This window comes from Typopeltis vanoorti, chromosome 7 (genome assembly GCF_054136105.1).
Source record: "Typopeltis vanoorti isolate ZY-2024b chromosome 7, IOZ_Tvanoo_1.0, whole genome shotgun sequence".
NCBI lineage: Eukaryota > Metazoa > Arthropoda > Arachnida > Uropygi > Thelyphonidae > Typopeltis > Typopeltis vanoorti.
Window position 1 is genome coordinate 96,870,959 of NC_143555.1, and position 27,495 is coordinate 96,898,453.

The following is a 27,495-nucleotide window of genomic DNA, read 5'->3' on the forward strand; positions in this document are numbered from 1 at the left end:
ACAGAACAAGCAAAACATTTCAGCTATTTAATGACAATTTTTTTTTTATTTTTAGTGAATATGGCATATTACATGTGAAAATAAATAACAGAATAAGCAAAGCAGCCAGTTATAACTTATAAGTATTCTAAGAAAAATTAAGAGAGTTGCCAAATGACATCAATGGCAGAATCATATGTAAAATAAAGATATTAGAAAGGAACTTGATATTGTTAACATTCATTCAAGAATATATATATATACACAGAGAGCTAATCTAAGGTGGAATGTCACTTCAACAGCAACTGGGGAAAAGGCAGGAAAAGTAGATGTTTGAAACCATGAAAAAGACATAGCTTAGCTTAAGGTAAAACGATGAAGTTAGTAGTGCCCTAGAAGACTGATATGCAAGATCTAACAATATTGGAGGCTTGAAAAATAACAGATTAACTTACAGTAATTGATAATAAGCTAGTAATAATTCAAACTTAATCATGCAGTACTATCCTATATGCACTTCAAGAATGCATAGACACAAATTTGATGATAATGACCCAATAAACATATTTTTTTTAATACAGTATTTTACCATTTATCCAACCTTCTAAACAATGACTCTTCAATCAACCGATTCTTGCATGTCAGTTGACTTCTGGTAGAGCACAATACAATTTTACTTCAGTTATCCAACCATTCAGTTGGTGGGACTATAGTTTGTTATAATAGTATTTGCATGCTCTGTATATTCCACAACATATCTTGACATACTGCAACTAATTGTTGCATAGGAGATGGCCTTAATAAAAAGTTGAAATTTTTGTCATTAATAAAAATTATGCCAGTCTTGTCAGTTAATAATTTTATTAAAACCAAATTTAAAATATATAGCTAATGAATATTGATAAAGATGTTCTTAACTGAAAGAACAAGTACTAAACATGGCATGAGAGATAACTTAGAACTAATAGGTATCACTTTTATTTGTATTATTGATATTATATAATTTATAATTTTTATTAAACTGTATTCTGTTAATTGTGCAATAAAATTAGATTTATAACTAACCTTTGTAATCCTGCTGGAAACCAATTCTGTTATCTCTTCTATTTCCCGGGGCAACAGTAGAATCAGGATATGTTTGTTCTCCTGAATAAAGCTGTTGTACTGAAGCAAACCTATCTTGACTCTGCATATTCTCTCTTTGGGCTTCATTTGCACTTCCTAGTCCAAAATGATATTAACACAAAGTAAATCTCAGCTGAACTTAATAAAAATGTTACAAAATATCTTGTACTCAACTTTACAATGAATAATCTAAGAATGTAATGTTTTTATTTGAGTGGAGATTTTTTTTTTCAAAAGAAAAACATCACATTTTAAATGAATATATGAAAAGTTAATTAATAAGCTACTTCCTGTGTTGCCTTCAAACAGGGTCATCCATGTCACATTTTGTAGCATATTTATCCGAATACTAAGTTTCTCTTCTGAGATCTGGATTACTACTGGAGACTGATCTAGTTTGATGAGTGGATAGAACTTCTGCTCTCTAATAGGCTGTGGGTTCAAATCCCACTGCATTCATAGATCACAGTGAATGTCTTTAGGTGATAGATGAACTGCATCTGCTAGTGTGAGATCATCGTCCCATTACTGGAGAAGTGAAGTGAAGTGACAAGCCTGTGTTTGGTTTCTGGAGCAGGATTCTGAATCTAACTCTTATCTTGCTCTCGGGTACAACAGGATTTGCTATTTTTCAGGGACAGTATTCAAATTACAACAACAGGGAAAAAAAAAAAAAAAAGAAATGGCACAGAAATCAGTTCTAGTGACACAAATGCTTGCAGCTTCATAAAAGTCAGGTGCAGTCAAAAATTACTAGAAGTGGAATATAGACAACTTATTAGGAAATCATAATGATCTCATAAAGCTACTTTGGTGACAAATAATCAAAAAAATTATTTTATATTCTAGCATGCAAGAAATTATATTTATGGCAGCCTATCTTTGCATATAAGATCTTAGAATTTTGATAAGTATCCAGAGAATGCATCCATTTTCTGGGGAGAGCATATTCTGCTTTAACAGTGTATCAAGTGTTACAACATACTTGTTTTGATCACTATGGTATATTAAAATGGCACTTTTTAACAAAACTCTCAATACTTGAGTTGGTCCTCCCCACATACAGGTTGATCAAAATTAAGGTATCCTTGTTTAAGGTCTTGTGGAGTGCCACCCAGCGATCCAGATGCTGTGAAACTGCAGGAATATATTGTGTCATGTGGAAACAATATCTAATGAGGGAAGGGAGTTCAAAATTTGCCACCAGGGGGCCATTGTAAATGTCAAATGAATTACATATCATACAACTTGCCAGGTGTCAGGAGGATTTAAATGGATGGAAATGGGAGTTGTCCCGTCATTCTGGTTGTTAATACCATCCACAGTGATGGCACTAACCTTGAACTAACAAAACCTGAATGCAATCCAGCAAATAGCTTTGCATTCACTCTAGTGCGGATTTACAGTTTTGTTTATCATTGGAACATTCACCAGTTAGGTCATGTGACTTGATCTAACTTGTGAATGGGAGTTGTCCCTTCATTCTGGTTGTTAATACCATCCACAGTGATGGCACTAACCTAGGTTATGTGACTTGCTCAGTTATTACTGAGCGGTATCGCAATATTATAAACAATTTTGTTTATAATGCACAACACAGCTACAGCAGTGCTGTGCATGGATTCATGCAGGATGGGGCCCCTCCACACATCAGTCAATCCATACAGGAGGTTGTTTGAGAACATTTCACAGAAGCCAGAGTGACCAGCCATGCATTTCCCACTGCATGGCTGCCTCGTTCAACTGATCTGACCCCCTGTGACTTCTGGCTCTGGGGATTTCTCAAAGACAGGATTTATCGGGATCATCCTGATAATATGCCTGAAAGACAGTATAAAGCAGCATGTGCACAGCATCAATCATGACCAGTTGTGTTCTAGTGTTGAATACACTGTGCAAAAGATCCAGTTTGTGGTATACCAGGAAGGGCAGCACATTGAACAGTATGCATAATGGAAGTGAATAAAAATGTGTTATTTATTCTTGTACTGCTTTTCTCCTTCTTACCCACACACAAAAAAAATTACATCTACATTCGGTACATCATACAGTGCCCCTGGTGGTGGTGGTAAATTTTAGAACTACCTCCCTCCCCCGCATGATGCACAATGTATTCCTGCAAAGTTTCACATTTTAATCACTTGGTGGCACTCCACAAGGCCTTAAACAGGGATACTTTAACTTTGTTCACCCATACTTGGTCTAACAGCACATTACGGTATGCAAGAAAATATAATCATGTTTTCATTCATGATTATATTAAAGTATATGTCTGCATATACTTTGATATAATGGGTTCACCGATAGGATAAACACAAATATTATTTCTCTTAACACATACTACTAGACCTAGAGAAAAGCTATGTATAGAACTGTATAAATGTAAATTAACAGCAATTAATTCTTTCAATACAACAATTACTTTTTCTTTGTACTGATTCCTTTGTACATCAAAATTAATAATTTCTCAAGCATCAGATGAGCATTTTTATTATCACAAAATCTGCTACCTTTTGCATCATTAAAAAGTAAGGAATGATAAATGTAAAATTTGTATTAAGAATAAAATGATATTGATTTGGTATCCAGAGTTAAAGATCGGTACTATCAACGTAAGAAGCCTGAATGGCAAAGAAATGGAGCTAGCTGAGGAATTAGATAAGTACCAGATCGACATAATAGGGGTGACTGAAACAAAAAAGACCAAAACTGGTGAGATCTTTCTGAGCAATAAATACAAAATGTTATATTCAGGCAATGACAATCAAGGAAAAGAAGGAGTAGCCATAGTATTCAACACAAAATACGAGGCTAATCTTCTTGAATGGCAGTCAGTCTCAAGTCGAGTAATGTGGGCAAATACGAGAATGGGGAACTAGACAATGAGACTTATTTGTTCCTATGGTCTCACAGAAGGTTCTACTAAGGTAGAAGTGGAGGAATTTTTTGACGCTTTAGAAAAAGCAACTGACACAATGAAAAAGGAAAAGTTGGTCCTTGTTGGGGATCTAAATAGCAGAGTAGGAAATGATTGTGAGACATACAAAAATATTTTGGGAAAATTTTGAGAAAAGAGCAAAGCTAATAATAATGGCAAATGTCTGTTGGATTTCTGCTCAGGACATGGACTGGTTATTACTAACACCATGTTCCAACATAAAAATGTGCACAAATTCACATGGAGAGAAGAGGCTAGGAATAAGAAAAGTCTCATTGACTATGTTATTGTTGATAATGATGTTTTCTCCCTGGTGCAGGACACCAGAGTGTACAGAGGATTTGAAATTGGAAGTGATCACTATTTAGTCTTGAGCAGGATAAAATTGAATTTCATATTGAAAAGAATAACATGTAACAAAGTTTTAAAGCGAATAAAAGTTGAGCAGCTCTCAGATGTGAACTGTAGACTAAAATACACAAAGATTATTGAAGAAAAAATGAAAGAGTTTGAGAACAGGAATCAAACCTTTGAGATTCAGTGGCAAACTCTGAAGAAAACATTGATTGATTCTGCCAGAGAGGCATGTGGTGAGGTTGTGTACAAGGATAAAAAAATCAGAACTCCCTGGTGGACACAGGAAGTTAAAGAGGCAGTGAAGGAAAAGAAGAAAGCATATCAAAAGTTCCTGGCAAATAAGTCAGCTTTTACTCTTACAGAATACAGAGACAAATGTAAGAAAGCTAAACAGTGTGTAAAACTAGCTAAACAAAAGTCATGGGAGGACTTTGGCAAGAATATAGAAAATAAATATGAAGAAGGTGGCAAAATATTCTGGAGGTTGTTGTAGAAGCTTAGGAATGGAGGAAAGAGTGCTATAAAAGGAGTTAGAGATGATAAAGGTGAAATGAAAACAGGAGAAAAAGATATCCTTGAAGTATGGAGTAATTACTTTGAAAAACTGCTAAATGAAACAAGCAGTGATGACAGCACAGTGATAAAAAACACTGACAGGCATGCAGTCAGGAATACATATCCATACTTGAAGTAGAAAAAGCCATCAAAGGCTTGAAATGTGGAAAGGCAGCAGGAGTAGATGATATTCGACCAGAAATGCTGAAGTATGGTGGTATAAAAGTCTTACAGTGGCTGCACTGCATAGTTCAGAAAGCCTGGACAGAGGGACGAATTCCTGATGATTGGAGTAGAGCTCACATAGTACCCATATATAAAAAGGGAAATAAAACTGAATGTGAGAATTACAGAGGTATTTCCCTACTGAGTGTTCCTTACAACATCTATGCAAGTATACTTGAGAAACGGTTGAGAAGAATTGTGGAAGAAAAGCTTGGTGAAGAACAAGCTGGATTCAGGCCAAATAGAGGCTGTCAGGATCAGATCTTCACTTTACGACAAATAGTCGAGAAAGCATGGGAATATAATAAAGATCTGTATTTAAGTTTTGTCGATTTGGAAAAGGCATATGACAAGGTGCCAAGAGAGAAGCTATTCAATACGCTGCAGTTATATGGTGTCAGTGGGGCATTATATCAGGCAATACTTAGTCTTTATTTGAGTTGTAAGTCAGCAGTTAGAATTGAAGGAAGTATAGGAAGATGGTTTAATGTTAAACCTGGTGTGAGACAAGGATGTACATTATCCCGTCTGTTATTCATTATCTATATGGATCACAATATGAAGGAAAGTGGTATTAAACATGATATCAAAATTGGAGATGTTAATGTCAGCTCTTTGCTTTATGCGGATGATGTTATACTTCTAAATAAATCAGCTACAAGTCTGCAAGATTCTCTGATTAAATTGAATAGCTGTTGTAATAGATATGGTATGAAGGTCAGCATTAAAAAGACAAAGACAATGAAAATAGGCAGAATCATTGAAAATGTCAATGTCAACTGTGTTTTGAATGGAGAACCTGTGGAACAAGTAAAACATTTCAGCTATTTAGGCACGATTTTTAGTGAAGATGGTAAATTAAATATAGAAATAGACAACAGAATCAGCAAAGCTGGTATGGTGGGAAGTCAATTGAATAAATTCATATGGAATAAGAGAGAAATTAGTCAGAACACTAAATTAGCTGTATACAAGACAGTGTTCAAACCAGTTTTAACTTATGGATCTGAGAGCTGGGTCAGAAGTAAAACACTTGACCAAAGACTAGAGACCGCAGATATGAGAGTCCTGAGAAAGATTAGAGGCGTGAACAGATGGCATCAATGGCAATATCATATTAAAAATGAGGATATTAGGAAAGAACTTGACATTGTCAGCATCCAGGAATGCGTTAGCAGAGCTAATCTCAGGTGGTATGGTCACTTAAATAGAATGGGAGAGGAAAGATTAGCAGACAATTGTTCTCTGCCAGGTTGGCAGGAAAACGACCCAGAGGAAGACCGAGATATAGGTGGATTTATACGGTACAAAGTGCCTTAGACGATAGAAATATAAGATCTGATAATGTTGGAGTCTTGACAAGTAACAGACTGATTTGGAGGAAAATTGTAGATAGGAAGTTAGTAATGATGTAATATTTTCATGTAGTACTGTCATATCCTGTACACCCCCTTGAGGGTACATGGCAGGAATTTGATGATGATGATGATTTGGTAAAAAATGCAAAAACAAGTCAAAAAACACAAGTATGTCTTTAGTTGCAATAAACATTCAGTATAGGGAAAGTCTGAAAAATCTTTTTGAAAAATACAGTGAAATTAACACAATTATTATTATTTAAAACAAAACAAAGAACAATGTTTCTTAATCGAAAAAATAAATGGTCATCTAAAAAAACTGGATTATTTATGTGAAAAAAAAAGGTTACATTGTAAGCATCTTTAGAAAGAAAAAAATGAACAAAAATGCAACTGCATATAACACAGGAATCAGCAATGTGGAAAGTAAATCATGTGTTTTCATACAGTTGCATAGTCAGATTATAAGCATGAATAACACAAAAAATTAAGCAAGCAATACTATCCTACAACCAGGATAAACACGGTCCAACAGCTAAATTTAGACTGAGATGTAGTAATGCTCTTAAGATTTATCTGCCCACCCCTTCTATAAAGAATCTGCTTTTGGAAAGGACTTTTCTTCCAGAGAGCACTATGTTTGGAGATGATAGTCTGTTCTACAAGTCAAAATCATTTCAACTCACAGTGCTTAACCTGGCATTAGTAAGGTGGGGGTGTCACAGACCCCCAAAGATTTTAAATTGACTATAACTTTTTAACAACGTGTGACAGCGAGTCATGCCTCAGTATAGCTTCCCATCCCGTAACTTGCTACTCGACACCATAGACGACAGGCTGTTGCAAGCAAGCAAGTTTAGTGTTGGGGTCCACCAGACCCCACCTTACCAAAAGTGTGACTATATTTACTTCCGAAACGTAAGTTGTTTTCATGTATATTCTACTAAAATATTATCGTTGCTGTGTCTTCTATATTTTTACATACCAACTATAAGCAAATACGTTTTCATAAATATTTAGAGGGTATTATGAGAATAGTATCTTTTTTTTTACTAGATCAGTTACGAGCAGGAAGAACTGAGGTTACGTCAACTTATAGATGACGCTAAAAGTAAAAATATAGATATTTAATTAGTTAAGTATTTTGGGGTAATAAAAATTTAATTTTGTGGATCTGTATTTTTATTCTGTAAAATTACAGGACACTTTATGTTCTTCAACACAAACAGCAGCAGATCTTTCAAAAAGACAAGCCCAATTACGATTGACAATTGCAAGGGATCTGATAAATACAAAGGGAATGCAAATTAATGATGCCTATCCTTTGCAGAATTTAAAAATTCTGCTAAGGATAGGCAAGAAAAACAAAATTTTTCAACAAAATTTTTGAAACTGGAAATAAAAACTAGAGACCCCAGATATGAGAGTTCTGAGGAAGATCAGGAGAGTGAACAGATAGCATTGTCATGTTAATTCCGATTAAAGCAATTTATCTACTTTAAGTGGTCTCTAGGTCACAACTCTTTTACAGTTAATCCATTAATAATCTTACCATAAATTGATTAAGAGCCCAGTATACAATCATGACAGAAGAAAATGGCCAATGTGACTATTCAAAAAAATTGAAAAATACTTTAGTTAGCATAAATTCATGGGCAAAAACATTGTGACTACCTGAACTGTTTTTGGTTAATCAGAATGCATGGTTGGCCAGAAAGAGATCAGTGGTAGTGGTATCCTAGTATGGGGATTGTTCTCATAGACATCACTAGGCCCTCTCCTAGTACTTTACATGGTGACAATGTGGCTCGATGGATCTGGACTCTTCTAGCAAGATAACATCCCATGTTAGAAGGCTTGCATTGTGCAATAATGGTTAGGAAAGCATATACAGGCATTACATGGACTCCCCGGTAACATAATTCTCCTGATTTGAATCCCATCAGATTTGTGGATATCATGTATGATATGACATTGCCAGTGTCTCATCTGGTCACTGACATCCAGAATAGGCATACTACAGTCATACAACAAACTGGGCTCCAGACCACCAAAAATTGTATAGCAAATTTTACCATATATCATACCTGTTTTTTACTTGTAGATATGTAATGGTTCAATAATACGAGGATAGTCTGAAAAGTTCTCAGCCTAACAATGAAAAAACGAAATTATAATTTCAAAATAATTTTTATTTTTCAACATAATCTCTCTTAAGACTAATACATTTATTCTAGTGCTGCTCCAGCGCCATTATCCCGTCCCTGTAGCTGTTCTCAGTAAGATCTGCAAAATACCCCTCTACAGCTGCAATCACCTCTTGATTCGAAGTAAAATGCTGGCCAGCAAGGAAGAGTTTTAGTTTTGGAAAGAGATAAAGTCAGAAGGAGACAAATTTGGCAAATAGGATGGATGTTCCAACAAATCATAGTGCAGATCCCTTAATTTTCCCATTGTCAAAACACCTTTGTGGACAGGTGCATTGTCCTGATGAAAGATGATTTTTTTCTTCTGCAAACCGGGTCTTTTCTCACGAATGTTTTCGTTTAGTCTGGTTAAAAGATTGGAATAATATTCCCCGGTTATTGTTTCACCCTTTTCAAGATAATTAATAAACAAATTGCTTTTAGCATCCAAAACACCGATGCCATGACCTTTCTTGCTGATGGAAACGACTTCGTCTTCTTTGGCACTGAACAACCAGTTTCTGTCCACTCTTTGGATTCTGGTGTGTAATGGTGAATCCAAGTCTCATCCATAGTAATAAATCAACACACAAAATCAGTTTTATTCTTTAGGAATTTGCCAGGTGATACATCAGATCTCATCCATATACACAGCACAGTATTACTATTACAAAGCAAATTACCACCCAGGAATCTACTTTACACAGAATGCACAGCCCTCAAAGAATTAAAATCAGACAAAAATATTGTTATAATTAAGGCGGATAAAGGGAATACAACGGAGGTTTTGAACTCAGAGGATTATAACAAAAAAAAAAAAATGAAACTATTCTTGAAGACACTAATACCTATCTATACACCTTTAGACAGAGATCCCACCTGGCGAGCTCACAATAAAACCAATGATCTAATTAAAAAGATACCCAATTGAACTGAAGAACTAAAAAGAACTCTATAATCAAAACACCCATTAGTTCCAAGAATATATGGTGTTCCAAAAATACAGAAGATAGGTATTCCTTTAAGACCGATAGTGAATGGAAGAGACTCTCCTACCTCCAATCTGACAAAACACCTCACCAACATGATCTTACCAAACATAGGAAAAACAACATCTTTCATTAACGGTGCACATTTTATTGAGAAGACAAAGGATATATGCATAGGACCTTCAAATTTTTAGCAAGTTTGGATGTAATCAACCTGTTTACAAATGTTCCTAGAAATGAAACAGTATCTCCTTGAAGACCTTTTTCCTCCAGATATCATAGAACTTTATAAACATTGCATAAAAAATACTTTTTTCATGTATCAAAATAAATTTTGGGAACAAAAAGGACTGGCTATGGGCTCCCACCCGTGTCTCCCCGGCTTTAGCTAACCTATATATGGAACATTTTGAAAATAATGCTTTAAACAATTATCATAAAAAGACAAAAATCTGGCTACGCTATGTAGACGATATTTTCATCATATGGCCAGGAACAACAGAGGAACTAACTGCTTTCAAAGATTACCTGAATAATATACACAATAACATAAAATTATTTGTTATTTGGAACAAGAAGAGCATAAAAAAACTTCCCTTCCTTGATATCCTAATAGAAGTCAATGAAAAAGATAATAAATTATCCTTCTCCATCTACAGAAAACCCACCAACATAGAAAGATTTCTTAATGCGGCCTCACACCACCACCCCTCGCAAAAGATAGGTTTAATTAAAACCTTGAGGGACAGAGAAATGAAGAACTTCAACATTTAACACAGATCCTCAAAAAAAATTGTTATGAACCGAAGACTATCAAAAAAATCCTGAACACACCTCCTACAAGCATCTCACAAAAGCAAGATTTCAAGAATGCAATCACGCTTCCAAATATCAGAATGTTACAGACAAAAATGGCCAAATTACTAAACAAACATAACATCAAAGTGGCTTTTCTACTGTTGGAAAAAATTTCAAGATCTCTACATCCTCCAAAACCTCCACATCATCCTTTAAAAAAACCAGGTGTATATAATATTTATTGTTCCTGTGGCATCTGCTATGTAGGCCAGACGAGAAGATCAGCGGAAATTCGCATGAATGAACACCAAAAAAGACGTACAAAAAAAAAAAAGGAAGAGAACACAAATCAGGCTTAGCATACCATACAACTTCCACCAGTCATAATGTACTCTGGCAAAAAACAAATTTTTTTTTTCAATGTCTTACATTGAAAAAAAAAAAATGTTTCATAAGGAAATTTAAAGAAGCTACAAACACTTAGAATTCCAACGCAATGCAACAAAAACCAGTGCCTAATTCTACACCAAGTTTGGTCAACATTGATAAAAAATATACCCAAGTCAGACCTCGGACAATGCAAATGTCAACAACACAATATGACAGCATCCAGCATTGCACTGAATCTACATTCGGATATTCAATTTAACGAACAGTTAGACAATTGCAGAGACTGAACTATTTTGAGTAATTTCTCATTTCGTGTATTTAAACTTTTAGTTACCCTTGACCCCTGAAGATGTAAGTCATATGACTTATGAAACTTGTTGGGTTTGTTTTTTATTGTTATTTATCGTAATAAACATGCGGTCCAATTACCGGAATCTTTCTTATGAGTTTTATTCTGTTAAAACGCTCCAAGCACTGTTCAGAGATAGTGCGTTTTTGCTCTGCTGTGAGCAAGCATGGCACCCATCTTGCGCAAAGCTTTTTCATTTGTAATTCTTCACGCAAAATATATCCTACATGTTTTTTTGGAATGCCTAGAGTCTCAGCAATTTCATGCACTTTGACTCGCCGGTCATCCAATACCATATCGTGCACTTGATCGATGATTTCAGGTGTTGTTACACTTTTTGGATGTCCTTCACGTGGATCATCTTCAAGGCTGGTATGGCCACGTTTAAACTCGGCAGCCCATTTCTTAATTGTCGAAAATGAAGGAGAAGAGTGAATCTTTTGTGAACTTCGAGTGGATTTCTTTTAGGAATCAATCTTATTTTACAAAGAATTTTATCCATTTCAAGGGATACAGACAACGCTTTCACTTCAGACAGCTGTATAAAACAAACTACTTGATAGAATGACTTGTGATTTCACATGGATGCTTAAGACAGATGAACGAACTTAGGAGAAAAAATCCTTGCCGATAGTGTTGCCATCTATGGTCAAGGCCGAGAACTTTTCAGACCACCCTTGTTTTTTTAAGCTGTCATATAAATTTGCACCACATGCATAAATGGCACAGATAAAGCATTTATTTATGTTATTCGTAATTTTATCTGCCACTATTGATAACAATGAAATAAAATAATAGTTATAACAGTTTATAATTCACAGCAAAACACTAAAACACAGAGAGAAGTAGCAAGCAATGACATAAATGAATTGAGTTCATGAATACTGTGTACTGGCATCGAATGTGGCATAAATAATGACCATAACGGTCATTGGTCATAATAAAAAGCACCATATGAGTGGACTGTCATAAAGAGAAGCATTGTAAGATGGGGGTATTACTGTATTCTGTCTAGCTAGTCAAGAATACTTCAGGATACTTTACGTGATCTAGTAGGATAAATGCCAGAGTGGGTGGAAGTGGTTATCTTGGGCAAAAGAAGCCCAACAGGCTGATAGGTAGGCGTTCATAACATTTTTTTTTTTTTTTGATCATGAGTGTATTTTACCCATTTTCAGTCAGTAGGTGGGGGGTTCAAATTAAATTATTAGCATTTTTAGAGATGTTCCTAAAAAAAAAAAAACTTTGGTATTTCATCACAATAAAACAGGCAAACCAGTCAGAAGACCACCTGCAAATTAATGACATAATACATTGGCCTCACAGCCTGAGCTGCCTTGGCTGTAAAAAACCACCAACTGGAAATAATTTTCACAAATGAGAAAATGGATACTAACATTTTGGTTACATAATTTAATCAGTATTCTCAACTACATTCTTATCACAGAAAAGCTGAAATAGAAAAAAATGTTATACATACTTGTTTAGTAAAGACGATATTCCCAAGATTTCTTAACTATTTGTTAAGAAATCTTAGGAATATAAGATTTCTTATATTCCTAAGCATTTGTTAAGTTTTATAATCTGGAAAAGGTATATTACATGATGCCAAGAGCAAATAGGACTTTATTATCTCAAGCAATTCATAGCCTATACTTGAATTGTAAATCAGATTAGAACTAAAGTAGGTTCTAAAGCAGGAAGATGGCTTGATGTTTAATCAGATGACAGACAAGGGTGTACATTATCTTCATTGTTATTCAATATTTATATGGAGTTATATTCAGTTTAAAACTCAGGCTAGGGTAAATGATTAAGAAAGCATTTAGATTTATCTTACTTTTGTGTAGTGTAATGTAGCTTGTGTTCATTACATATCTTTCCTGATAATAACCTCGATATAGAGGTCAAAATGTCAAGGGTTATTTTCTTAATTATAAGTAAAGTAATTACTCCAAAGTATGTTTGTCTCTTCATAAATTCTTCACTATGAATGGTGACCACCATGTAACCTTAAAAGAAAGAATTAAAACTGGAGATCTTAATCTTTGCTCTTTAGTTTATGCAAATAATGTCATATTCTTAAATAAATCCGGTACAGTCCGAAGAATCCATTAATTAAATTGAATAACTGCTGTAACAAATTTCATATGAAAATCAGCCATAAGGACAGGAACATGGAAAACCAATAGAAAAAGTTAAACATTTCAGCTATTTACATACAATTTTTAGTAAAGACGATATTAAATATGAAAATACAGAACAGAATGAGCAAAGAGAGTATGGCAGAGAGGGAGTCGACTTAATAAATTTATAATGGATAAGAGAGAAATTTGTCAAAATACTAAACTAGCTGAATAAATAAACAACACCATTCAAACTAAGTTTAACTTATGGATCTGAGAGCTGGTTTAGAAATAAAACACTTCATTAAAGAATGGATACCAGCGATATGAGAGTTCTGAGAAAAATAGGAGAGTGAAAAGACAGCATCCATGATAGAATTATATTAAAAATTAAGATCTTTGGAAAAAAGTTGACATTCCAGCATTCAGGAACGTGTGAGAGCAAGGTTAATCTCAGGTGGTATGGTTTACTTAGATAGAAAGGGAGAGGGGGGGAAGGTTAGAAAAACAGGTATTTGCTACCAAGGTGATAGGTAAAAGATGTAGAGGAAGATCAAGACCTATGTGGATCAATACAGTAAGTAGTGCCTTAGAAGACTGAAATAAGATATAACAATACTGTAATACAGAAAGATAAGATTAATTTGGAGGAAAACTGTTCATAGTAATGATGTAAACTTTCACATAGTATTATCAAAATATCCTGTTTTTTGATGTCATAATGGATGCTAGTTCTGCTGAACACTGCCCATGGATACATCAGTAGAAGAGATAATGCAAAAAATGACCATTTCTAGACAGTAGCTGAAGAGAGTTCATCAGAGAGAGGCTATCAATCATCCAAACTGCTCCCTTCTGAAGGGCATCAAGAATTCTTGGATAGAGCCACCAAAACTGCTCTCTTCTCAACAACAAAACGAAGAATTTTTAAAGAGGTCTTAGGTGCTCCAAATCCAAATACTCAAAATCCGAGAGCAATATTCCAAAGTTAGGTGAATTTAAAATTTGTACTTTATTTTAAAATTTTAATTCAATTTTTTTTTTAAAATCAATGCATTTATTATGCTATTCTTGTTATCAGGACTTGCAAGTAATTTTTATTTATTATTATTTTTTTTGTTACTGAAAAACATGCTTGCTTACTGTTCTTTATACTTCTGATCTTAATAATTTTATTTTATACTGCAATGTGAAAAAATGTATCCTCATGTATGTTTTTTTAATAAATACTGGATATTATTATTAAAATAATAGTGAATCTACAAAACCTCTACCACAATAAAAGCTGTTCTAGAGAATCACTCAAAAATGAACTAAAAAAGACACAGCTACTACCATCGATGATGCTAATGAAATCTTAACAAAATCTATCTTGAATTGTGCACTAGAAATAGGAGGTGTAAAAAGGCACCAAAGAGAGGAAAAACTAAGACAGGAAACCTTAGATCTGATGAAGAAAAGAAGAGAATTGAAAATTCTCTTCTTTTATGAAAATATGAAAAGAGATTTAAATGACATCAAGAAAATTGAATAGGGGAAATTTGTAAAACTATACATAAAAGGATGAAACATGAACTTAGATCATATAATACTAGGAAAATTAAAGAAACAATAGAAAATAATAGTAATATGAAGGTCCTAAGATGAACATTATCAGTTGGAACAAAGGAAATAGCTGCAGTAAGAGGAAAAAATGGTGAACTTATAAAAAATAGAGATGCAATAATCAAAAGAATTCAGGAATTTTATACTGAACTCTATGAAGACAAAGACCGTGGCATCCAAGAATCATCTTGGATAACTCGAGTGAGGAAAAACATGATGCCCCTGAGATCTTACAAGGCGAAGTGGAAATGGCACTTCGAGAAATGAAAAACAGAAAGGCACTAGGATAAGATGGAATAATGGTAGACTTCTTAAAACTGGAAGGAAGCCTTGTCATCAAACAGCAGACTAAACTCTTTAATAAATGCCTAAAACAGAGAAAAATTCCAAAAAATTGGAACAATTCACTTCTAATATTAATTTTTAAAAAGGGCAATAAGGAAGAAATTAAAAACTACAGATCTATAAGCCTACTCCCTACCATATATAAAGTTTTCACAAAAATTATAAACAGTAGAATAAAATCTAAACTAGAGGGAATGCAATCCTGTGAAGCAGCTGGATTTAGAAAGAATCACAATACTTTGGACCATATTCACACATTAAGACAGCTCATTGAAAAATCAATTGAATACAATAAGTCCTTATGGCTAGCCTACATAGACTACGAAAAAGCATTTGATTCAGTTAAAACATCTGCAACACTAAAAGCACTTGAAACCCAGGGAACTGAGAAACCATATATTGAAACACTAAAACATATTTACAATAATGCAACTTCTGTTATTAAATTATATAAAAACAGTGAAAGTTCCCAATACAAAAAGGCATTCCGGCAAGGCGACACCATATCCCCCAAATTATTTCCAGCTGCACTAGAGGAATTCTTTACAAGACTTGATTGGGAAACAAAAGGAATAAACATAAATGGAGAAAGGCTGCATTATCTGAAATTTGCAGATGACATCGTCCTAATAGCAAATAATCTTGAAGATCTGGAAGAAAGGCTAAATCAGCTAAATGAAGCCACCCGAGTGATTGGATTAAAAATAAATAGAGAAAAAACAAAAATAATGATGAATAAATATATTAATCATAGAACTGCTTGTAGACAAGTAACCATAGAACTGTAAAAGTTGAAACCATGATATTGGCCCAAATATGTATATTTGGGCCAATTGTTATCCTTTGAGGAGTGCCAAAGAAAAGAGATTGAATGAAGAATTCACCTTGGATGGATGACTTATGGAAAAATGAGAGACATATTTAGAAGTGATATCCCTATGAGTCTAAAAAGGAAAGCTTTCGACCAGTGCATACTTCCTGTCCTAACATATGGAGAAGAAACATGGACTTTAACAGAAGCCCTAAACAAGCTGAGAACAATACACCATCGCATGGAAAGAAGTATGCTAAAAATAACATTAAGAAATAGGAAGACAAATACCTGGATAAGATCTCAAACAGGTGTCATGGATATTGTAAAATACATTAAACAGGCTAAGTGGAGATGGGCTGGCCATTGTTAAATCCTGAATGAAAGAGAATTTATTTTAAATTATTTCATTCAGATCTAACAAGTAACAAAATTCCAGGAGCAATATTTGTACATTAGTAAAATTAAAGTAGATTGTGAATTATCGATAAGGTTCATAACTTAAATATTTTACTTATGCCTTTTACTGTTATTAGTTCTTGTGAAGTTATCAGAACTTGAAAATACGTAAGGATTATATTAGTGTGCGAATATCTGAGTCATACTACTAGCGAACTAAGCAGATTAGGAATGAAGGCTTGAGGTAGTCACGTACACAAGGACTGAATTGCGCATGGAAGCTACCTGTAAACACGCTAGGAGGAGTGACAGCACTGGGTGCAAGGAAATTTAGGTGCTGAGAGAAAGAACATGATGTAAGAGGGAGAACATCGTGACAAAGATATATAGAGCTAGGCGACACGAACTAGAGGCTTTTTCTCCCTTTTTCCCGTTGTGCTGGTCATCTAGTTCTGGAGTTCCCAAGGACGGTGGTAGGAGTATGATTGAAGCGGATGATGTCGGTAGGCAGCCTGGAGGTCAAGCAGAAATCCCGTTCGAGTACAAACCTCGACTCTGCGGAGAATGCAGCATAGACCAAGAAGCTATGCGGAACCATTTGATCCGATTGCGGCAGAATAGATTTGTCTACACCGAAGGAACCAAGTTGTGACCGACCTCGCAAGTCCTTTTTATTAGGAAGAGTTATGCAGATGCAGGATCAACGAGACCCAAACATCCTACAGATGATCTAGGAGAAAGCCAAGGAATTCCAGAATCCCTGGTAAAGTAGTATCTTATTCAATTTACTTGTGTACTGAGAGGAGTAATATGAATCTGAGAAAAGAACTGATTAGTTACTAGATTTACAGTGCGTGATAGGACTTTAGAAAACCAGAATCTTAACGGGGAACCGTAAAGTCATAGGATTGAGAATTGTAAGGAATTGTGTTAAATGAATTATAGCATGTTTAGTTTGTTAGTTCCTAGTTCTGAGAATTGTTGAATGATTAGCTGGAAATGTTAAGCAATTAGATGGAGTTTAAACTCGGCTTTATAAGAGATATAGAATTGTGTAACGAGATGTAAAGAATGACCTAGAGATGTTTTATTAACTAACGTTAGCCTGCTTGATAGCTTTGGTTTTTAACCACATAAATGTTGTTATTTGTATCTTACTTAGTTCAATGAATAAATCTATTTTTGTCAATCAAATAGCCTGCCTGATCTTGGTCTCAATGCACTGCTCATGAAAATTTGAATCTGTGCGGAATTAACATTTAAAGATAGCTACGACTGCAGAGAAATTCAAGATTTGCATGTAAAGTTTAGAGTAGAAAATACAGATTTAAGGAATAGTGTGCATTTCTGATTGCTAGATCCTTGACAATGAAATTTCCTCTTGTCTAGAATTTTGGATGGTACAGCATAATCAAATAAATTTTTCCTAAATTTGAAGAAGGATTAGCACCAGAATTGAAACGAAGGAATTGGCTCTTGTCAGAGGCAATCCCTTTGTCAACTAAGTTTGCACACACTATCAGTAAATTAAGTGGCGGCCAAGAGTTGATTGCGCGACTGAGAAAAAATTAATTAATAAATAAGAAACGTCATATAGAGGAACTATAAGTGAATTAAGGCATAAAGATAAAAGATTTAAATAAGTACAAATATATAAAATTTTACAATACTACCTAAGATCAGCTCTACTAAGACATTCTTGAATGCTAACAATGGCAAGTTCTTTCCTAATATCCTCATTTATAATGTGATACTGCCAATTGATGCTATCTGTTGACTCCACTAATCTTTCTCAGAACTCTCCAGTCTTTGATCAAGTTTTTATTTCTAACCCAGTTCTAAGATCCATAAGTTAAAACTAATTTGAACACTGTCTTGTATACAGCTAATTTAGTATTTTGTCTATTTTCTTTCTTATTCCATATAAATTTATTCAGCTGACTTCCTACAATACTAACTTTACTAATTCTGTAAATGAGAAAAAAAGAGAGGCAGAGAAGTTGGTTCAGCAAGTTTTGAACTGGACTCTAAATGAACACTGCTTAAGCTGCAATTCTTGTTCTTGCTATTCTGGAGGAAAGTGGGGGAATGATAGTGATAAATTCAGCAGAGCAGTCTGTGAAGGTATCTATGTAACAGGCATAAGGTGAAAACTGATCATCTATGAGAGGAATTTTAGTGAATCTGTGAGAGAGGCATTTTAACCCTTTGTTTTAATTAGTCACACACCCTTTTTTGTTACATATACATAACTAGGTGTATGGGTCAGAATGTCAGAAATCATTCCATACTCCACAGCTGATTGCGCCGACGGCTGGCATTCTGCCCCCCACACCGAAGTGACTGCTTCGGTGTGTGTGTGTGTGGTGGGGGCAGAAGGAAACTCAGCTACTCAGAACTGCAACAAAAACCAGTCATTGGTTTTGTCAGAAATCAAACTTGAGTGATAGCAAGGGTCAAATAGATCCCATAAGACTAATTAAAGGTTAATTAACTGGATACCCTCTAATGGACAGCATCAAGCTCAAGCAATCAGCATGAGCACTGCCCCAAATGTGTGAGTAATACCCATAGTTGGGGATTTGGGACATATAGATTCAGCAGCTGGTAGGAGAGTGAAGCAGTTTCTTGAGCAGGAAAGTAACCAAATTTTTTGATAGTTGCAGAGGCTATAGTTGAGATGTGTTTGTGCCAGGAAAGGTTGGAAGTGTAAGTCAGTCCAAGAAGAGAAAATCTGATCATGTTTGGATATTTATCATTGAAAGTGAAAGGAAAGGACAAGAGATCTTTCTTCTGAGAGATCAGAAACGAGGACTGAGTTTTGGTAGTACTTAAGCCTACAAGATTGTCCTTACCTCACTGAAATATACCTAAGATACTGAGATTCAGGACATTAGCCATGGTGAATCTTGAGGATTCTAACAAATAGGCTTAACAAGGTTTGTTTGTCGAATAAAGGAGGAATAGAGTGTATTGTTAGCTGTAAAGCCATGAATGGGATTTGAAGTCTTAAAAGAAGGTCATTTATCTAGAGGAAGAAGAGACTGGGTGAAGGTATAGAATCCTGGGATACTCATGCATTAGTAGAGGTATCTAAGAGGAAACCATCCACCATGGCTCCAGTGAGTAACCAGTGAAACAGCTGGCCCAGTTATAGAAAGTGGAAGGTAGATCATAGACTTCCAAACCCCGATCACATGCTTTTAAAATGTCAAGAGGGTCCACAAGTTTCTCTGAAGACTGGAGAGAGCAGATGTAGGATACTATCAGGACCAAATGACTTGTGTTCAAGGTTAAGGATTCTTCAGGATTCGGAAGAAAACTATGGATGGAATGCAGTGAGCAGCTCTCAGTAGTGTGTAGGTGGTGGTGTTTGGAGGAGGGGGAGGGGATTTGCCTTGTTCATCGATGCAGCAACTGGAAGAGAAGAGTGATGCCAGTAAGTCAGCCTTGTCTTTGGGTAAAGTGACTACAATACAAGGAGCATCCATAAAGTAAAAGTTGGTCAAGAATTTAAAAAAAAAAAAAATTTTTACTATACACTCAAAATACCTACATATATATACTTTATTTTTCCACATAGTCACCATTGACTTCCAGGCATTTTTGATATCATGGCACTAGCTTCTTTATATCAGTGTCAAAAAAGTGTGCCACCAGTAAGTTCAACCACTAAGTCAGACGGTTCTTCAATTTCTCATCTTCTTCAAAGCACCAAGATGAAAGCTACTGCTTTATGTGTAGAAACAAGAGGTAGTCACTGGATGCAAGGTCAGGGCTGTGTGTGTGTGGGGGGGGGTCATGTTCAAACACTTCTGAATTTGCTGGACAGTTTGAGCTGCAGTGGCTTGTGCATTGTCATGCAAAAGCATAACCTTTGATGACAGCATTCCTCGTCTTTTGTTCTCAATTGCGCATCTCAGTTTCTTCAGCATTTCACAATATGCATTTAGCATTAATTGTGGTTCCCTGCTGGAGAAAACTGATAAGCATTTTCCAGTTGATCAATGGTACCTGTTTGAAATTTTTTTGCTTTCAGAGATGATAAATTGTGCCACTCAATTGATTGTTGTTTTGACTTAATTACGTACACAAAAATTTCATAAACAGACATTGACACAATGTTTGTGTATGAAATCTACATTTCATCATCAGTGATGATACGAGAAAAAAAAGTTCATCTCGTTCATTTTCGTAATGCTCCAAAAATTTTTTGAGCTGATTCAACTTGTTGCTGTTTATACACATTGGTCAGCATTTTTGGGATTCATCTGGCACACAATTTCTTATACCCTGACTTTTCTGTCACAATTTCATGAATGACTGAGCATTAAGCTTCCTCGAATTAATAAGAAAGTTCTATAACAGTGAAATGACGATTCTCGTGAATTTTCGTGTTCACTCTTTCTGCCAAATTGTCTGTCACTACACTTGGCTGGCCACTGCTCTCTTCATCATGAACATTGCTGTGCCTTTCTTTAAACAAACGACATCATTGTGTAACCTTACTGTCACTTATTACATTAGGCCCATAAACTTTACACAGTCATCAGTGAATTTCTGCAGCACTATTGTTTTCCCGCAACAAAAACCATATCACACCACAAACTTAGCAACTGGAGGGATTTTTTTTTTTTTAATCACAGTCCTCATTATTTGTAGAAGACAACAAACAATAATGCAATGAAAGTAAAATGGTTAACAGTTACTTTAATAGGTCACTCCACTCTATGTTACCACATACATGCCGACGCCTCCCCCCCTCTCCCATATCATATTTGGCAGTAAATTCTGAATGGAACTAACTTTCTGGACATGCCCCATATCATCCAGATAGGAGAGTGGTGGAAACATTGGTGGACAAAAGCTGCACCCAATGATCTAGACAAAGTATCAGAAGGCTTGACCACCATTTGGACAGAAAGCAAGTTTGCAGCATTTGGGCCTATCAAAATCTGATTTGGATTTGTTGATGGTTCCTTTACAGTTGTTGTGAGCTGTGATATAGGCAAAGTGAGCAGCTGGAGTTTTGATTTTAAGCAATTTGGGATATTTTCAGTTTTTTTCTTGTACTACATTGGTACACTTTTCTGAGAACTAAGCATTGGATTGTAGCTGGAAAAAAAAAAAAAAAAAGGGGGGGGGGGATTTGGGATAGAATGAGAAGTGAAGGCTTTTATTTCTTTTGAGGATGGATTAGGTTATTGTCTGAGTTACTAAACGGAGAACTAACATTCACAGTATATTTATGTGGCAGATATGAGGTTGTCAGGTATTCTGGTTTGGAGATTGGCAATCTGTAGTAGAATGTTGTTGGTTGTTTTATTACCTTTCCTTGAGATGGTAGTATTAACAGTCTTTTAAACTGAATGTGAGAAAGGAAGGCTAAGTAAGAACCCATATGTTTGATGCAGATGGCAGGGAAAAGATCAAGAGAAAGACCATGATCTAGGTAGATGTAGTTAGTAGTGCCCTAGAAGATCAAAATAGGAGATATGATAATGTTGAAGACTTGACTAATAACAGAGTTGAAGAAAACTGTTGATAGGAAGCTAATAAATCACCTCTTGAAGATACATATAGAGAACGATGATAAAACATTTACTGTTATTTATATGAAATATGGAGTATGCATATTTCATATAATATGAAACTTATGAGTTTGGCTGAAAAAATATTATACAATTAATATTAAATTTTTTACAGCCTAATTTTTTTTAATTAACTTATTACTGAAGTATGGAGTTATCCCATATTCCGAACAAATTCTAATCATATTTAGAACTTATAATATCAAATAATAAAATAATCACAATTAAAAACATTTATTAGTAATTTTTTTGAAGTCCTCTTTTAATTTTAGGCTTTTAACGATACCTTCTTCCTCTTCTTCCTCTTGTTCTTCTAAACTTTCAACAGGCTCTTCCACCTCATCTTCAAGATTATCTTGTGTGCTAGAGCCTCCCCATGTTGCAGCAACTGTTGTATCTGGAGCTAACACACTATTAGATCCCTCAAGGGGCTCAGAATTTACAGATGATCCGCTCTGACTTCTTGTATCCTGATTTCTAGAATAACTTTGCTGCTTGCTCTGATCTCGACCAAGCAAATCTGCCAATAGTGCTTTTTGCTGACGTAGTTCATCACGCAATGAAAGACTTTGATTTAATTCTGCATTAAGGGCTGATAGTGATTCTGCTACCCTGCTTTCTGCAGAATTTTCAGAAGTTGATAGAGGGGCAGCATTTCCTCGAGATTTACGTGCTAGATTAATAGATAAGCTGTTTACATCTTTTTTAGAAGTACCTAGTTCTCTATTTTGAAGTTGTGTGCTATCTACTCGTGATGACTGAATTTGTGATTCTATAGCTGCAACATTGTGCCTTGTAAGAAGCAAATTATCTTGTCTTGGTCTTTCTCGTGAAATTGGTGGATGTTCAGCATCTGAAGAACCAGCAAATATAGTATCAGGACGAGAGGAAGAATGAGAACGTTTCTGAAGACTATCACCTTCACCACTTGAACGAACATGTTCAATATTTTTTTGAGAAGCTACAAGTTGCTGCTGCTGTTGTAATTTTGCTAACTGCTCTTGCATAGCAACCAGTCTTTTCTTTTCATTCATCAGTCGTTCAAGTTCATTTTCTTGTTGCAACATCTTCTCTTCAACTTCATCCAATCTGCAAAATTAAGTAGGCTTGATGAAGTTATGTTACGGAGGCAAATTTAAAGTCAAAATATAAGTAATAATTCCTAATGGCTATGGGTGAAGCAGCATTTCAGTTAATATGTCATAAAAATTGTGAAATTGGTACTCAATGTAGGGAGAGGAGGAGTAAAAAAAAACACAATACAGCTAACACAAAGATAAACAGGTCTGAAGGTGAGTAGTAAATTTAACTATTAATCCTATGCTTTACAGCAGCGTTTCTCAACCTTTCTAAGCCCAAGGACTAGTAAAATACCTGAAACAATTCTACAGACCACTAAGTTCCAGAGGCATAGCTGGGGGCAGATCCGCCCTGAGCGGCACTTTTTTCTCATAAGAAATCTTGCCATACTGTCTATAAAAACAGCAACCGAGTGATGAAATAGACTTCGACAATGTCATCGACAATTTTGCGAACAGAAAAGCAAGAAAAATAACATTACAGAATGTTGGCATTAAAGTTTTACTTCAAAAATAAACATAGTGTTTTTAATTTCCTATATGTCGTTTTAACATTTTTGTAATTTTTTTAAAAATATATGTAGGAATTACCAACATTTCAGAAAAATTGTGCAATTTATAACATAATAAATCTAAAAGCATGTTTTGAATACATATGGAAACAATTTTGGAAGTAAGCGATTAAAAATGTATCATCACTGAACAAAGTTTTAATTATGGATAAAATACATCACTTCTCTACACTTTGTATCCATCACATATTTCAATGTAATATCAATGGTATTACAATTTAATATGCACTTCGCATCCATGGTAACTTGGGCATATATATACGTCCTGGCTAACTGGGTGATTAAATAAATAAATAAATAATATGATATAATTATGTTACTACTTACTTTAAATGAGATGGTTGAGCTTCTTGGCTCTTGCAGAGTTGCTGGATATCTGGCTCAATATTGGTCAACTTCAGTCGGAAATCGGCATACGCACTAAGACAAAGTCTGCATTTTGTGTTTATTTGAAGGAGCGATGAAAATCCTTTCTCACAAAGATAGGTTGTAGAAAACTGCATGACAATTTTTTAATGCTTCTTCAGATAATTCGGGAAATTCACTTCTCACTGAAGGCGAGATCTAAAATCGAGCCAAACCAAGATCACGGAATTGCATTTTAAGTCCACTGTCACTTGAAAGCTCAATTAACTGTTCTTTTTTTCAATAACGAAAGGTCGTTCTCATGACTGCAAGCCTGAAATGGATCGCAAACCCACAGAAATTTCTTATAAAAGTTATTCGGAAAATATGTTTCAAAATTCCGTTTCAGATTTTTGAGGTGGTCAAAAACGCTTACCTGAAACTCAGAATTAACAAAAAGATAATTTTCCACTAAAAAGGATTCCAATGTTGGAAAGGGTGCAAATTTTCTGTCTTTTACATAATTAATCCATAAAACCAGTTTTTTCTTGAATGTCTTTATTTTGTTGTAGGCATCAAGAACAGTTAAAGAATTTCCCTGAAGGGAGAGATTTAGTTCATTTAATTTCAAAAATTTTATGAATGACCAAGAATTACTTGGCAGAAATGAATAAAGAACATCTCAGGATGCAGAACATATAAGGAACTTTTTCGAACAGCAACGAATGACTGGAAGATCCTGCTCAAGAGAAGACTCAACCCATCTTAGACGGAAGAGAGAAGAAGAATTTAAAAAAAATGGCTGAAAGATAGGACAGTGTTGATAACCATGCTTCGTCTACAAGGAGTGATGCAAAATTAGAATTATGTTCATTTACAAATAATAAAACTTCGTGCCTTAATTGAAATAACCTTGTTAGAACTTTGCCCCCGGAAAGCCAGCGAATTTCAGAATGAAGCAAAAGTTGTATATATTCACTGCCCATTTCATTGCAGAGTACTGAAAATAACCTGTTATTTAACGGTCGAGCTTTAATAATAAAATTAACTACCTTACAGCGTTGTACAGCACAGTTTTAAATTCTGGTGGCATTCCTTTGGAAGCTAACGCTTCCCTGTGTATGAAACAATATACCCGATTCATATCCGGAGCTACTTCCTTGATCATAGAAACAACCCCACTATGCCTGCCTGTAAGGGCACGAGCTCCATTAGAACAGAAGCCTATACATTTTTCCCACTGGATCCCTTTGTGTATTATGTACTTACTGAGAGTGTGAAATATTTCTTCTGCAGTTGTTCGGGATGGTAAAGTTCAAGAAAACAGAATATCCTCATATTGTTATCATTACGCATATCTTATTTATTATTATTATTATTTGACACCTCCAGGGAGTCCAAAGACTCATCGAGGGAGAATGTGCCAACAGCATTGAACGATTGGACCCCTTCCAACTACTAACCGCGCTCAAACTTACTTAACTAAGCCATTAGTAGCAGAGGCTCTACCAATCGACCAACCTTTGCTGGGCAGTTAACATGTAGCATATTAACTGCCCATCATTTGTAACGTATAATAAGGGCTCTTCTTAGCTCTTTGGATTAACGGAGATTCTATGTCACCTGCCATATCATTAATACTGTGACCGATAGTGTCATTTGAAAGAGGAATCAAATCAACATCTTTTAGTAACTTGTTGCCAAACATTGTTTTTACTACATCTTTTATAGCCAGAAGTAGTAAATTTTCCCCGACAGAATGAGGTTTCCCTGTTTTCGTTATGCGCAAAGTTAAGAGAGAAGATGCTTCCAGTACCTTGCTATTAATGGAACAAATGGCCGAAATTACATCTTTCCAATAATTTAATGTCCCTAAGAGTCGCTGAAAAAAATTCAATTGGCTTATTTTTCACATCACAATGTTTAGTTTCTAAATGTCGGAGTTTCGCAGGTTCATGCACTCGTTTAACAATACTTCATAACACAAAACACATTGAGGTTTCTGTTCACTTTCATCTCCACACCAAGTAAACCCGAATTCCAAATATGAATTTGGAATATTTCCTACTGTATTTTTTTTCTTTAAACTGCTTGTTTCTTCTACTTTAATAGTATCAGAATTACTCGCCATTACAACATGTGCATCACAATTAGGGTTAGCATCACCTGCTTCATTTGCTCTTCATTTCAAAGTCCTAGTTCTAAGCCACTTTTCCATTATTAAAAAACATTTCCGAAATATATATATAAATATATAAATACTGGAGTTAACTCAAGATACACTTTGTGCAAGTATCACTTAGCATTTGTGAAGATATACTGAGCCTTGGTTGAAGGAGGGAAACCTTCAGTAATAAAAATCAATAAACAAGCAATTGGTTGAAATGGAGATAACACATGTTCACTTCAAATCTGACAAAACAGCAAGTGAAGGCAGAAGCAATAAAACTATATTGTTGTTCACTTCACCCATCTTTAATTATTTGTCATTCTGCAGCTACAAATTTAGCAGCAGAATGACGAATAATAAAAAGGGGTGAAATGGACAACAATATAGATTTATTGCTTCTGCCTTTGAACATTCTGCTATTTGTTGTTTTTTTAAGTCTCCATTTGATTTCAATAATTTTTACTTAGTTATTCAATTTTAATTTGCTTTGTCTGGATAATTAAAAATATATATATTTATTTAATTTATTTAAATCTGCCTGTGGACCATCTGTCCCATCATCGCGGACCACGGGTTGAGAAACAGCATATGAAAAAGTTCTGTATGGATAGTAATCTGGATTTTGAATTGTAAAAAACATATTTAAAGTTTCATCGCTATGCAAGCTTTTTAAGATTTTGTAGGTGATACTCTCAGGTTAGAGACATTTAACATCAATCCTAAGAAATGAATGCTTAAAAAAGTACAGATATTTGCAAAAGCCTTTAGGTGGCAGATGATGTTCATTTAGCAAAAATCCTAATCCTTCACCCATACATGGTGACAATGTGCTGCAAGTACCAAACTTTTGAATGATTGTACAGTCAAAGCAAAATACACAGAGAAAAGTAAAGATGGTTACAAACAACTTCCAGAATAACATTTAGACTTTTTTTTGTTTAAATTCAACTATATGGAAAAAATAAAGATCTAACAAAAGGAATAAAAGTAAGAATATATAAATCAGTAGTCTGACTAATATTGACATATACACGTGAAACAAGAATAGAAACATCAAAAATACAACAGATAAATATAACTTGCGAAATGAAAATATTAAGAAAAATAGTTAATAAAACAAAATTTAATCAAGTAAAAAACAAAATATTTATGAAGAATGTCAATTACAGCCCATAAATCACTAGTTCCCAACTTTTTTGGATC

The 27,495-nt window shown here is 34.8% G+C and overlaps 1 protein-coding gene across 5 annotated transcripts in view; it reads right to left on the reverse strand.

Moving 5' to 3' along the window:
• LOC150104886 (uncharacterized) overlaps positions 1–27,495 on the reverse strand; it is a 695,785-nt gene that overhangs the window by 270,515 nt on the left and 397,775 nt on the right. For all 5 annotated transcript variants that reach the window (XM_090395398.1, XM_090395401.1, XM_090395397.1 and 2 more), the window contains exons 16-17: positions 22,413–23,215; positions 1,045–1,200 (exon numbers count right to left, since the gene is read on the reverse strand). In XM_090395398.1, the coding sequence (XP_090251524.1) occupies positions 1,045–1,200; positions 22,413–23,215 (959 nt within the window). The remainder of the gene's footprint in view (positions 1–1,044; positions 1,201–22,412; positions 23,216–27,495) is intronic.